The 14,586-nt window shown below is 35.4% G+C and overlaps 1 protein-coding gene across 2 annotated transcripts; it reads left to right on the forward strand.

The window, feature by feature from the left end:
• The first annotated feature begins 604 nt into the window (after positions 1–604).
• diras1a (DIRAS family, GTP-binding RAS-like 1a) lies at positions 605–11,538 on the forward strand. 2 transcript variants are annotated; one of them, XM_079856797.1, is made up of 2 exons: positions 605–893; positions 9,143–11,538. In XM_079856797.1, exon 2 carries the CDS (start codon positions 9,190–9,192, stop codon positions 9,775–9,777), a length of 588 nt encoding a protein of 195 aa, XP_079712923.1. In that variant the 5' UTR covers positions 605–893; positions 9,143–9,189; the 3' UTR covers positions 9,778–11,538. The 2 variants fall into 2 exon arrangements, with proteins under 2 accessions (XP_079712923.1, XP_079712922.1); XM_079856796.1 differs by having other exon boundaries at positions 620–980.
• The last annotated feature ends 3,048 nt before the right edge of the window (positions 11,539–14,586 follow it).

The following is a 14,586-nucleotide window of genomic DNA, read 5'->3' on the forward strand; positions in this document are numbered from 1 at the left end:
CGGCATGCCATAAAATAATTATATTTCAGTGTTGGATTGAAAACAATGATTTCGAATTAAGCGTTAAGGGGCAGTATGTGTGATGCCAATGATTAACATTGCGTAGGGACAACGTACTTGAGGTAAAGACCTACACGTTACATGCTTGTTCATTATCTATGTATAGTACATAATCAAATCTATCCAACACTGCTGTGAAATGATTGCTTTGTCGATTCATCAGAAAACCATTGGAGGGAGACAAATACTAATACACCACTGAACAAAAGTGACTATCCTGACGACAAGATGAGCACACCTTACAAGTGTGGGAGTCTGTTATTCTTGTTTACGTATCGCAAGTTAAATGCGTCAATGCGTAATTCATACAACCTGATTACATCCGCAGGTGTACGCATGGCATCTGATCCTATCTCAAAATAATGTGTTGTATAGTGATGATTTAGCCATGTCATAACCATATAACCACAGTGGCGTTTATAGACTAATATATATAATTTTTTATTCTGGGTTTTTTTTTTTTTTTTTTTTTTTCAGCGCCGCCATCCATGCCCAGTGTGTGCCATAAAGGACAAAATGGTGTTTTATTAATAACATCCCCATGTAGTGACGGAATAATGTTGTATGATCAACATGGCGTAGATGGAGAACAGTTTAACGGTATAGAGCAGGTGGGGTTTTTGTTCTCTTCGTGTAACGGGACACAGGACGCGGGGGTGAGCCGCATATCGCGTGCTTGCGTGCGTCAGAGAGGACGTGGTAGGACAGCTGGAGCGCGCGCAACCGCCCGCCCGCCCGCCCGAAGAGCAATAACAGCATTTTCAACGACATCACTCGATTTACGCCATGCAAATAACACGAGAAAATGAAACGGGACTGGTACGACAGAGAATGTAAGACATTTGTCGTGTATCTGATCTTCTAATGCTTCCTATAATTTATGACTAACAAGATTTGGGACGTTGCAACACAGTCGCCAGGTAAGAATACATCGCTTTCTATATACTAGTTTTATTATGTAAAACAAGACAAATGCGGCTTTCGTGTACCGATACGCTCATGTCTTTTACGCGCGTCCTTGTAGAATTTCGTGTGACGGACCGCAATCGCATCTTTAGGCGCACAGCAACGTAATGACTCTGAGGAGCCTTTGCTATGATTCATTGCCTGTGTGCGCGAACGATACTCTTTTGACGACAAAGCGATGATCGACTTCGGCGATTATCTCTTCCTTTTTGTAAATGACGTTTCGGTCAGTGCGAATACGTGAAATAAGCTCGGATGATTTATTTGTTTCTGTATGAATGTGAACGCGACATGTGATTAAGTTAAACGAAATTCTAAATAGCGTGGGGTGTTATCCACGGCCTCTCATAGCTTCAAAATGCTTGTATATTCATGTTGCATGGCCTATATGTGCTTTATTACCCAACTGGCTGAGATAAAATAACAGGATCCCTGTTTTGAATGTTGCCTAATTACAGCTTTACGCGCAATGATAACGCCAGTTGTAACAGAAAACCCCGTTGAGATGCGGACCATCTCAGTTCTGCATTCCATCAGAGATTTCAAGAACTCGGGATCGAGCTTGAGTAAGAATTGAGTTGGTGGGCTGTGGTATTTTTAGACATCACATGCGATAGACGTTTGTCTCTTGTAGACAACCTCAGTTAAACATTTCCTCACCTCAGGGGAAATAGCTGTGGATTTGAAGTATTATTTATTTTTTTTTATTTTTTTTTGTGCGAAAAATTCACATAATGAGTGTCGACCAGTAGGGGAGAGCGGGGCACAACCTAACGCTTTTTGACTTTCTCAGTTTGTGCAAATCTACTTATGGTTCAGAGTATTTATTTTTTCCCCACATTAATTTCCCACATGTCTAGTACAATTATGTGTTTTTGTTTTATTAATACAGTATATACTTTTTTCTTGATATAGCCCGAAAGAATGGAAGTGAAACGTGACAACATGCCCCATAGGTGGTGTACATTGTAACATGTGTGGGGCACATTGTAACATGACATATGACAGCTTAAAATGTTATCTGATCTAATAAAAAAAATATACAAAACAAACTAAAATATTTTCTAAATAAAATACAATTAAAAAACTTTTTCATATAAAATAATGGCAATTTTTAATAATTAAATATAAACTCATTTTTGAGTTTTGACTACGAACACAGGAAAACACAGCTATACAACATAGTTCAAAACAAATAAATAATTAGTAATTTCTGGACATTGACTCTCAGTCTTTATTCACCTTTTTCTCACGTTTTCTCAATAAAATTAATAATAGTATAGAATATAATAGCATATTTCTAATAGGGGCACATTGTAACGCAGTGTTACAACATGCCCCCGCCTGCACAACTGGGATTTAAACCCTGCGAGTGTCTTCTGCTAGTTAGCGAAGCATTAAAGAACTATCTCAACTGTTAAATAACATCTTGGAGATTAAAATAATATCAGATTTGTCTTATTTTAAATAAACACAAAAAATAGAGATGAAAAATTAACTTAAGTAAGAAATTTACTTTTGCTATGGTTTAATAAATGTCTATGGATATCTTCCAAAAAGAAAATAATTTTGGCGGATTTTTTTTTTCTATATAGTGTTGATATGGCAACTAGTAAATAAACAAAGTTCCGTCATCCAAGCATGTGCGGAAGTATTTAAAACAAGCGTGTTACAACTAACCCCGCGTTAGGTTGTGCCCCGCGCTCCCCTACATTATGTTGTGTATAAATACTAAAGGAAATCTGAAAAGGAAATTTTCTTAGATTACATATTTTCCTTTCACTATAAATAGTTTCAACTCAGTGTATGAATTGGCTGCAGTGACATAAATTAAACCCACTGTTTGCCAGTTGGTTTCTAGGGTAACTGACAGAATGATGACATGCAACATTAGAAATCTTTTTTTTTTTTTTTTTTTTTTTGGCCCAATCTGTCTTCTCATTCTTGATTTTGCTCATTCTCTCAATCACCCTACACATGCCCCTAGAGGTCTGTTTCCACAGTAACCGGATTCCCAGAGTCCCCAAAACATGCACAACTGAGAGGTCCCTAAGTGGCTCAAGGAAAATCTCTAATACAGCTTAGTTGTTCAAAGGCCTGATGTATACTGGCATCATGCAAACTGGTACAAACCTGCAAAAAACAAATGCAATATCATCTACTGTGGTGCCTCAGTGGGTACTGTGCACCCATAGCCAAGCAAGCAGACACAGGCTTTGGAATATTAACCATGGTAAAATCACTGTAATCCACAGTTTCAAATTGCTTAATGCTTTATAAAATGGAGACACCAATATTCAATAGATATATTTATTGACATTAATAAGAGTAAAGGTCCGTTCACACCAAGGAGGATAACTATAACAATAAATGTGAAATCCACAGCACAGCTATAAGCATAACAACACAGTTGACTGATATCAATTGAATCAATTTCAGAACAATTTTCTAGCTGATGAACTATAAAAACATTTACAGCCAATCAGAATCCATCCTGCTTAAACAGAGCTTGAGCATTAAAAACGGCAGGTGGCATATCTGCTTAATACTTATAATACACAGAATGTTGTGCATTGTTGTGGATGCTAATGTAGTTATCGTTATAGATATCTTTATAGTTAACGTTTTTGTGTGAATGAGCTTTACGGAAGCCTTAAGGCACTTGTACGGAAGCCATAAGAAAAAAAAATGCTTTAGTAAATCATAATTATGACATAAAAAGTTGAAATTATGACATACTAAATCAAAAATGTAAACAAACTTGGTCATATAATAATAATAATAATAATATATTAATACATTAAAACTTAAAATGTGTATTACGACTTTTTGTCATGACATTAATGATTTAGTATATCATAAGTTTGACTTTTTATCTCATAAGTATGACTTTCATGATAATTAATTTTTATATGCTAATATTTACCAAAACAATTATTATTATTATTATTTTGGCAGAAATTGGCTTCCATACACTTCAGCCATAAATGCTAATAAAATTATGTCATGACAATGCTGACAGGCTGATGGCACCACAAAAACATGAACTATCCTGCTTCACTAGTAGGGTATAACTGGACTAAAGGCACACCTTAAGAAAAAAAGTTACACTCCCATAGTGTATGATTGTAGTAAAAATATATATGTTTGTATTGAACATTTATGGAGCAACAGATTTTATGTGAAAAAAAAAAAAAAAAAAAAATCTAAATTTAAAAATCGTATTAATGTATGAGGTGGCAAGGTTTTGTTTTTACCTTTCTCACATGGGGTAAAAGGCTCACCAGCATGGGGCAAAAGACACACAGTATTGATACAAATACTTTAGCTAAAATAATATATTTTTAATAATGTCTAAGTTAATACTTGTTCAAAACAATCACAATAATTCATTTTTGTTCTATAAATATACTGTCATTAAAATATATTAATATTAAAATATATTTTAAAAACACAGAAACAAAATTATTTTTAAAAATAAAGATTCTGAAAGCATTGAAGGAGATCCTATAATAATTTAATATAGATTTACAAAAGTAACAATAAATGTTATTTTATTATATGATGTTTAATATCATACACACACACACACACACACACACACACACACACACATATATATATATATATATATATATATATATATTTATACACTCTCAGAAAAAAAGGTACAAAAGCTGTCACTGGGACAGTACCCTTCAAAAGGGTTCTAATATGTACCATTTAGGTACTAATATGTACACGTTTGGTACCAATATGTACCTTTGAGGGGCTTATATGCACTCTTTTGAAAAGGTACCGCCACAGTGACAGCTTTTGTACCTTTTTTTCTGAGAGTGTATATACAGTACAGGTCAAAAGTTTGGAAACATTACTATTTTTTATGTTTTTGAAAGAAGTTTCTTCTGCTCATCAAGCCTGCATTTATTTGATCAAAAATACAGATTTTTTTTTTTTTTAATATTGTGATATATTATTACAATTTAAAATAATTGGTTTTCAATTTATTATACTTTAAATTATCATTTATTTCTGTGATGCAAAGCTGAATTTTCAGGATCACTACTCCAGTCTCACATGATCCTTTAGAAATCATTCTAATATGATGATTCATTATCAAAGTTGGAAACAGTTCTGCTGCTTAATATTTTTTCATAACCTGTGATACTTTTTTAGGATACTTTGATGAATTTAAAAAAAAAAAAAAAAAAAAAAGAAGCAAATTTTTTAAAAATAGAAATCTTTTGTAACAACAATATACACTACTGGTCAGTAATTTGGGGTAAGTAAATTTTTTCTTTCTTTTTTTGAAATAAATCAATACTTTTATTCAGCAAGGATGTGTTAAATTGATAAAAAGTAATAGTAAAGAAGATTTATATTATTAGAAAATATTTTTTATTTTGAATAAATGCAGTTCTTTTTAACCTTTTACTCATCAAATATATTAGGCAGCAGAACTGTTTCCAACACTCATAATAAATCAGAATATTAGAATGATATCTAAAGGATCATGTGATAGACTGGATGTCACATGTGACACTGAAGAGTGGAATAATGATGCTGAAAATTCAGCTTTGCATCACAGGAAGAAATAATTTTTTAAAGTATATTCAAATAGAAAACTATTATTTTAAGTTGTAATAATATTTCACAATATTACTGTTTTTCTTTTTTTTTCTGTATTTTTGATCAAATAAACGCAGGCTTGATAAGCATTAGAGACTTCTTTCAAAAATATAATAAAATCGTAATGTTTCCAAACTTTTGACCTGTACTGTATATATATATATATATATATTATATATATATATACAGTATATATATACTGTATATATATACTGTATATATATATATATATATATATATATTATATATATACAGTATATATATACAGCATATATATATATATATATATATATATATATATATATATATATTTATTTATTTATTTATTTATTTTTTTTTTTATGATGGCTATATTCTAAATATGGTAATTATCTCTAAGGGAGACACCCAACTTGATATATGATATTTACCATCTAACCATGTCATGTCAACAAATGGAAAAGTTTTGATTATTGTGCCTTTCGCACCAACAGCAGGGGTGCCACAAATACTATACTTTTACATATTCTCCCGTTATTTACATTTTTTTTTGCTTTAATTACCTTGAACAAAACTGAAAATCATTTAGAAGACCTTTGTGTCAAAATATATTCAATAATTTTATAGCGAATATACTGTGCTATACAATTTTTTTTTTTTTTTTTTTAAATATCAAATATTAGATCAGATTAGCACAGAATCAACTTTGAGTTGCTGCCCGCAATCACATCAAGGATATATATGCTGCATGAGTGAATGCTACTGCTGAAACATGCACATAAATACAGAAAATAGTGTAAGCTGCTGCGAGGAAACTAGGCAGAACCCCCTAACAGATCTAGGCAGGTGGTGCTGTGGAAGGAGGAGGGCTAGGAAAATTCCTGTGGTGTGCTGCAGTTGTGCTTGTTCGGAAAATAAATAGGTTACGTAGATAGAACGAGTCAGTTTATGAAAGCTTATCTTTGGTTCCATGCACATATAACAACAATATGTCTTAAATATTCCAAACTCGCTTTCCACTCATTTTATGCTGCTAGCAAACCAAAGAGGACGTCTTTAGTAAGAGTGAGTAATCTTTAGAAAATTTTGTCTCTGTTCATCTGAGTGATAGTAATCATTACTGCTAATTCAGAAGAACCACTGAATTTTACTCTGGGTCTGAAGTAGATACATGACCCACAGAATATTTTCAAGCTCTTAAAAATTCAGACAGGTTCTCTGTTAATCAGACCGCATTGGTCTGGTGTGTGTATACAAAGTCTATCTTGTAAAAATTAGGCATTTAGTTAAATCTCTATTGAGGCTGTCAGGAAGTGTCTCTAAATGCTGCAGGAATTCAGTAAGATGCCAGAAATATCTGGTGTGAACTTGCTTTCCACAGGAGACTGAATCCAACGGCTGCTTCACAGCAAGATAAATGAGTCATTAATAGATGACCTTGATGCTGATGGCAGCAGAGACCATCCTACTCAATTCACAAAGGCACAAAGACATACAGTGGCATACACACACACACACACACACACACACACACACACACACACACACACACACACACACACACACACACACACACACACACACACACACACAGTGTGATTGTGGCAACACACACACTGTTTTTTGTCAGGCAACCCTGTTACCAGTGATGTTATGTGTAGATCTCATGATCTCAAGCACATCATATTACAGCCTTAAAGGGTTAGTTCACCCAAAAATGAAAATTTTGTCAGTAATTACTCACCCTCATGTTGTTCCAACCCCGTAAGACCTTCGTTCATCTTCGTAACACAAATTAAGATATTTTTGATTAAATCTGAGAGCTGGATCACTCCTCCATAGGCTTCTAAGGCATTATAACTCGCTGGCCCAGAAAATGTATTAAAGAGATCGTTAATATAGTCCAAGTGACTACAGTGGCTCAATCTTAAGTTTATAAAGCGACGAGAATACTTTTTGTGCGCAAAAAAAACACAAAAATAACGACTTTATTCCACTATTCATTTCCTTCTCTCTGGGCCTCAAGTTTTTTCACGTAGTATAACTGCGTAGCGCGTCTGTGTTGTACGTCACACGTAGGCTCACTATTGGCTGACGCTGGTCATGTGTGTGATGCGTGTGACGTACAACACAGACGCGCTACGCTTAAACACTACGTGAAAAGACCCAAGGCCCAGAGAGAAGGAAATGAATAGTGGAATAAAGTTGTTATTTTTTTATTTATTTTTTGCGCACAGAAAGTATTCTCGTCGCTTTATAAACTTAAGATTGAGCCACTGTAGTCACTTGGACTATATTAATGATCTCTTTAATACATTTTCTGGGCCAGCAAGTTATAATGCCTTAGAAGCCTATGGAGGAGTGATCCAGCTCTCAGATTTAATCAAAAATATCTTAATTTGTGTTCCGAAGATGAACGAAGGTCTTACGGGGTTGGAACAACATGAGGGTGAGTAATTACTGACAGAATTTTCATTTTTGGGTGAACTAACCCTTTAAATGAAAATAAAGAAATAAGAAATTATATTGTGCTTTAAAATAATTAAGCCATTTTTTAGGAATTGTTTTCTTGTACTTAATAATTATAGGTGAAATGTGTCATTTCTGTGCCTCTAGCATCCAACTATCCAACACTTCCCCAGAGAGTCCCACCATACATGCACACTATTGATTATGTCGATGTTGCTATATTGTGCTATGGGTGCTCAAACAAACAAATCCATGTTTTGATAGTGCCACAGAGCCACAATGTTTACACATTTGGTGGACTCAGCCTACAAATGGTTTACTTTAAACCATCGCTGCATGCTAAGCTGGGATTGGGAAAAAACCCAAATGACTTTGAAGAACATTTCCCACCAAAACGCTCATTACCCTAATGCAAAATTACATTGCGGTAGTACCTCTTGTACTGGCTTTAATTTATGCAGATTTCCTTTAAATGTAGGGTAAAATGTGACAATAAATAACTAAAATAATGAATAAAATGTAACAATTATTAAGTGTGTGAGTAGTGGTGAAGTATAGCAATTTTAAATTATTTTTTTAATTGTTTTATTTAATCATTATAAAACATTTTAATGGATTAATTAGTGAATAAAACTAAATAAATTACATTGAATTACTTTACATTTCCATTTATTCACTATCAACGATTTCATATATATTATTGATTTTAAAAACTATCACTGATTTATTGGTTATCTGCCCATTTTCCTACCTTATTTGTCTGTATGTACAAAATCCACTATAGGATGATATTCAAACAGACAGTGTAGTAATGTAGTAGGTCAGTTGAAGATGTACCAGTACTGATCTTCCTTTCCTTGCTAATAGATTGATTGGAATAGACTGAAAGTATTTCTTTTTCTGGTTTGATGTTTGGAAATGAGAATGTTTGCAGAACCTCTATTCATTTGTGTTTGAATGTTCACCTCAGAAGACACATTTATATTGGATACACTTCTTATGTGGATGTGTAGCAAATTAATCCTTTTTCCTTTTTCAGATCTCAGGGAATAATTGAGTCTTAACCGCCACATACCCCGATAAACCATGCCAGAGCAGAGTAATGATTACCGGGTGGTGGTCTTTGGAGCAGGGGGAGTGGGAAAGAGCTCCCTGGTTCTGCGCTTCGTTAAGGGCACCTTCAGGGACACCTACATCCCGACAGTGGAGGACACATACCGCCAGGTCATCAGCTGTGACAAGAGCGTATGCACTCTGGAGATCACCGACACCACTGGCAGCCACCAGTTCCCTGCTATGCAGCGTCTGTCCATCTCCAAGGGCCATGCCTTCATCTTGGTCTACTCCATTACCAGCAGGCAGTCGCTGGAGGAGCTGAAGCCCATCTACCAGCAAGTGCTGGCCATCAAAGGTAACGTGGAGAACATCCCCATCATGCTTGTGGGTAACAAGAGCGATGAGACCCAGCGTGAGGTGGAGACCAAGGAGGGCGAAGCTCAGGCGAACATCTGGAAATGTGCGTTCATGGAAACATCAGCCAAGACCAACTCCAACGTGAAGGAGCTTTTTCAGGAGCTCCTGAACCTGGATAAGAAGCGTGATATGAGTCTGAACATGCGCTCCAGCAAGCAAAGACGTGCAGACAAGCTGAAGGCGAAGTGCAGTGTGATGTAAGAAGCTGGATCCATGGTTGCATCACTCAATGTGTAACTGACTCCTTGATAATGTACATAAGTCCCTCACCTTAAAGGAACAGTATGCCCAAAAAATTAAACTTCTGTCATGATTTACTCTTCATCCTGCCATTTTAAACCCATATGACTTATTTCTCCCAGAGAACACAAAAGTATACCTTTTTTAAAGAATTGTACTGATCAAACTTGTCCATGCAAACAAAAATCTCACTGAAATGGTCAATTTGACTTGTGAGGTGTATTCCAAGTCTCATAAGGGAAGTCAAATTATATCATACAGTATATTAAGTGTCATAAGTTGAACACATGAATGAAACAGACTGATTTTGTGAACGGGATCAACTGATTCTTCGAAAAAGATTCAAACAAACAATTTGTTCACTGATTAGATATCATTGCATATTGCATTAACATGCCAAATTGACCTAGGGTGGATCTAAAACATTTGAGTAAATAACAATGTTAATTAAGCAATTTTTCCACACAAATCAATTGAATGGCTTGATAAGACTTGGAATTCAGCGAACTAGTCATATGGACCACATTTATGAAACTTTCATGGTTCTTTTGCACTTTTATGATTCTTATATTTCCTTTTTTGTGTGTTCAATGGAAGAAAGCCATGCATGTTTAGAATGACACGACGGTGAGTAAAAGATGACAGAACTTTTATTTTTGGGTGAACTCTCCCTTTAACTATAGATTCCTCTCAGTCTTAATCAGGTAATCTTTAGTGTGCATCCAAACCTTCAATCGTCTCCCTTCCCCTGTATGTTCTGACTCCTGTAGTGACTCTGTGTACAAGACTATAAGAGCTGGCACATGAAGCAGGGAGGACGTCCCACTATTCTCACACTCTCTCTACTGCTTTCTGTGGACTTTTTATTGAATTCAAGACAGACCAAATTATCAATGTGACCATTTTTATGTCTGACTGTGGCTTAAATGGTACGGTGTCGAAATGCAGACATAAATGTCTTGAACTGGTTATTCATTGTACGGGATTCTCGTCCAAAGAAGGAAAAGGCATGGACACAGCTAAAGAGGCGACACTATCTGCTCTTCCAAATTACATAGCAGCACAAAAGCCTTTTACGAATCGGAAAACAATTCGGGACGAAGGACATTCTTAGTTAACCGGCTTGCCAGTGATGTAACCTGGTATAACAGAGTAAATTGCATAATGCATGTTTGATGATATAAACTACCTTCATATTAAATGTGACTGAGATATTTTCATCGAGAACAGAGCTATACCTTATTGAAGCACAGTGAATAAGTCATAAATGTGATCATTTCTAAAAGTTTTTTTTATTTTTTTTTGTGAGGGGGGTGGGTGTTTGGGGGTGTCGATTGGTGCTTTGTTTTACTCTGTTATGTTTTTCAAGTGTTGATGGCACTCGAAAACCTTAATATATGCATTTCATCATCTAACTGAAAACATATATCCTGTATGTGAAATCTATGTGTATTATCAGCACTAATGAAAGCCCCTGTACAGCCCCTGTTTTTCTGTCGGTGTCTATATTTCCTCTGATAATTTAATGCCATTTGCTTTAGCAATACATAATATAAAAGCACTTTTAGAATCTTGAGCACATTCAAAACACAGAGCATTAACCTTTACAAAAATGTTCTTGTCAAACACTCTGCGTTTACAACTTTACTGCAGATACAGTGTTTATTCAATAAATATTATGTGAGGGACCAGAACAATAAAGAAGCACAAACAAAAGGGAAATTAATTACTGCTTGTTTTCTTTTGTGGCTTTGAACATCTATGTACAGTATCCAGTGGCCCCAAAAGTATTTAGATACTTACTTACCAATGCAAATGCACTGAATTAATATGCAAAATATTAAACCAAGTGGCATCTGGAAGCACATTTTTCGCTTTTCTTAGAACTATTGGCACTTTTCTGAGCCGTTTGTGAACAATCTCAAAGTGATTTTTACAGGATGTATGAACTCAGTTCATTGTATAGAACAGCATTACCTGATTTATCATTTATTTACAACTTAAACTCTTATAACACGTTTAGCTTGAAAAGCATGTTTGTCCTATACTGTATCTCTTTCTATCAAATGCTTTGATATTTATTTACTTTAAAACAAAAGACATTCCTACATTTTTAACTGTGACTTAAATGTCAAAATACTTTCTGGGGCCACTGTAGATGAGATTGCAGGTACTCACTATAATTCTTTAAGGTGAAAAGTATTTTTTAACAGTGATGTGAACTCTGGGCACTTACTATAGTACTGCAATTCATGATGGATAATATGCAAAAAGAGCATCTGGTGGAACATCTGCTCAGTCAGTCATGGTGTATCTCTGAATATTCAACAGAAAGAAAATAATTAATTAGCAGATGAAATAAAAGAATAGATTTTAGTGTGATGATGTTACTGGATTGGGTCTGTGTCAGAACGTCACTGGATGCAAGACTTTCAACTTCCACAAATAAGGCTATAGATGCGGGCCTGTCATTTCACCACAAATGGCTCCAAAAGCACCATGAAAGTGGCCCATATGACTTGTGCGCTTGTCTTCTTAAATTCTTAAGTTCTTCAGAAGTTGCATAACAACAAGGATAGAAAAGCAGAGCATGCTTAAAGATTAGTTCAATGTAAAGCCCAACAATTCTCTCAAATGTACAGTTATTCACATCTTAACATGTTTGTGAAATACTCCTTACATTGAAGCAACAATTTAAAATTAAATAAAAAATTTCATGAAAACTCTGTTATCATTTGCACACCCTTATGTTGTTCCAAGCCTGTGTGACTTTTGAAGAATGTTGGTAAACAACTTTTTTTTAGTGACCATTAGCCGTCAGGCCAAAAGTGAGCATGCCAGTGCATGCCGGGGTCAGTTGCGTTTCCACTGTCACTTACGGGGCTTCATTGGGCCTCATCAGTGCTTCCTCGGGGCCAAGGGTTTTTGGCCCGTTGAGAACCTTGGTCCAAAGCGAGCCAACTGGGGCTTGAGGAGTGGTCATGAACAAAGGCATGGTTTACCTGAGTCAGGAGACGGTCAACACCGCTGCTCATTTCCCATGATAGGCCTATTATATTTCAGACTATTAGCAAACTTCGACACTTAAGACATTTTAAACAATTTTCAAAACTCCCTTTGAGACACCAGTGAGTTATTAAAATAACTTCCTTGCGATCCGATGGGAATTCTGATCACTGTGTGAGGCAGAAATATATTTATATGTGATAAGGCTACTTGTGCTAACCATCACGATAATAAATACACTCATGTTTATGGAGAATACCAGAGACTGCTTGAAGAACGTTGACAAATCATGTGTGATATTAATCGTGTATTTATTTGTTTCATGTTTTATCTGTCTCTTGCCTGTGCATTTGTTGATACCGGACTAATGCATCCGCATGTCAGAAACATGCACTCCGGTTAACTCATATTTAACTCAAAACTCCTGTTTGCTTCTCATGCGCTCCCTCTGTTGCTCTGGCTGAAATAATAACAGTATACAGTTTGAGATGGTAGAGATAGCTCAAACCTCTAATTTTGTGGAAAATTAAAAGAAATGTTCACTCTTTCTAAAGAAATGTGATGTAAACATGATATTTGATCAATAACTGCATAAGCCTTTGGACTTAAAAGCCTTGATGGAGTTGTTTTGTACATTCTTGTGATCACAAATAAATGGAAGCAGGTGCAAGTGAATAGGTATGTGGTCTCTTTTTATGAGAAATGGTAAATACATAAATGGAAAATAGTTTGATTCAGCATGATTGGTGTGAACTCCTGACACAAATTAATAAATGACTGTCACTAAAAACATTTTATATTGTAAAACATTGGTCAAATATCAATGCTGGAATTTTAAGTCTTAAGTAAAGACCAACCATTTGCTGCTATCATGCTCATTTTGCGATCTAGCTAGTTTTCAGTCAGCTGGTAAAATGGTGGGGTTGTGTAACATTGTTCTATGGCGTGCGTGTTACGGGCATGTTTTAGGGTAGCGCTGCAGGGCTACTGGGCTGACAGTGGAAACGGAACTTGATTTGGGCCTTGTCTGAGTCTATTGGCCCCATCCTGGCACATTGTTTGCCCAGGCTTGCACTGGCCCAACAGTAGAAATGCAGCTACCCTTGTATGGGCTAAATAAACAAACAAACAATAACATTTCTCAAAATTCTTCTACTATGTTCCAAAGAAAAAAGAAAGCTGTTTTGGAATGTCAATCAGGCCGGGTGAGTAAATTATGAATGATGATGATATTTAAATTATTTGATAAACAACTGTAACAATGTTTCCCTGAGAAGGGTAGAGAAGCTTCGTCTGACATAGACGCTAAGGGAACGCCTCTGCGTGATGGCTTGATGGGACATCATCCCGTAGCGTGTGACGTCATGACAAGGAAGCTTTAAAGTGCACCTGGACCTAACAATGTCAGCTTCTGATAGGCCGAAGCAAGTTTTAGATTATAAAACTTTATTAATCCCTGTAAGAGGAAACTTATATGCCACATTGCTCATTACAAACACCACAAATAGACAATTAAACATTAAAAACAACAACAGTGAGTACATAGAAAACATATCACAACTTCATAAAAAAAACCTAACTGCAGTACAAATAAAATATTTATTTTAAATAAAATAAAAGTCTTCCACTAAATGAGCTTTTAAGTCCACTAAAGATACAGTGTAGTGGATGACCTTTGTAAAACAGAATAATTTTTTATTTTGCCCTTGTTCTCTTTTCACAATGACCTCAAGTGAATCAGGATTAAGGCCAATAACTGAACCA

This window comes from Squalius cephalus, assembly GCF_949319135.1.
Source record: "Squalius cephalus genome assembly, chromosome: 22".
In the NCBI taxonomy this organism is placed as follows: domain Eukaryota; kingdom Metazoa; phylum Chordata; class Actinopteri; order Cypriniformes; family Leuciscidae; genus Squalius; species Squalius cephalus.

Excerpts from the sequence above, each read along its gene's own strand:
- diras1a (XM_079856797.1), top strand. The coding sequence starts at position 9,190 with ATGCCAGAGCAGAGTAATGATTACCGGGTGGTGGTCTTTGGAGCAGGG.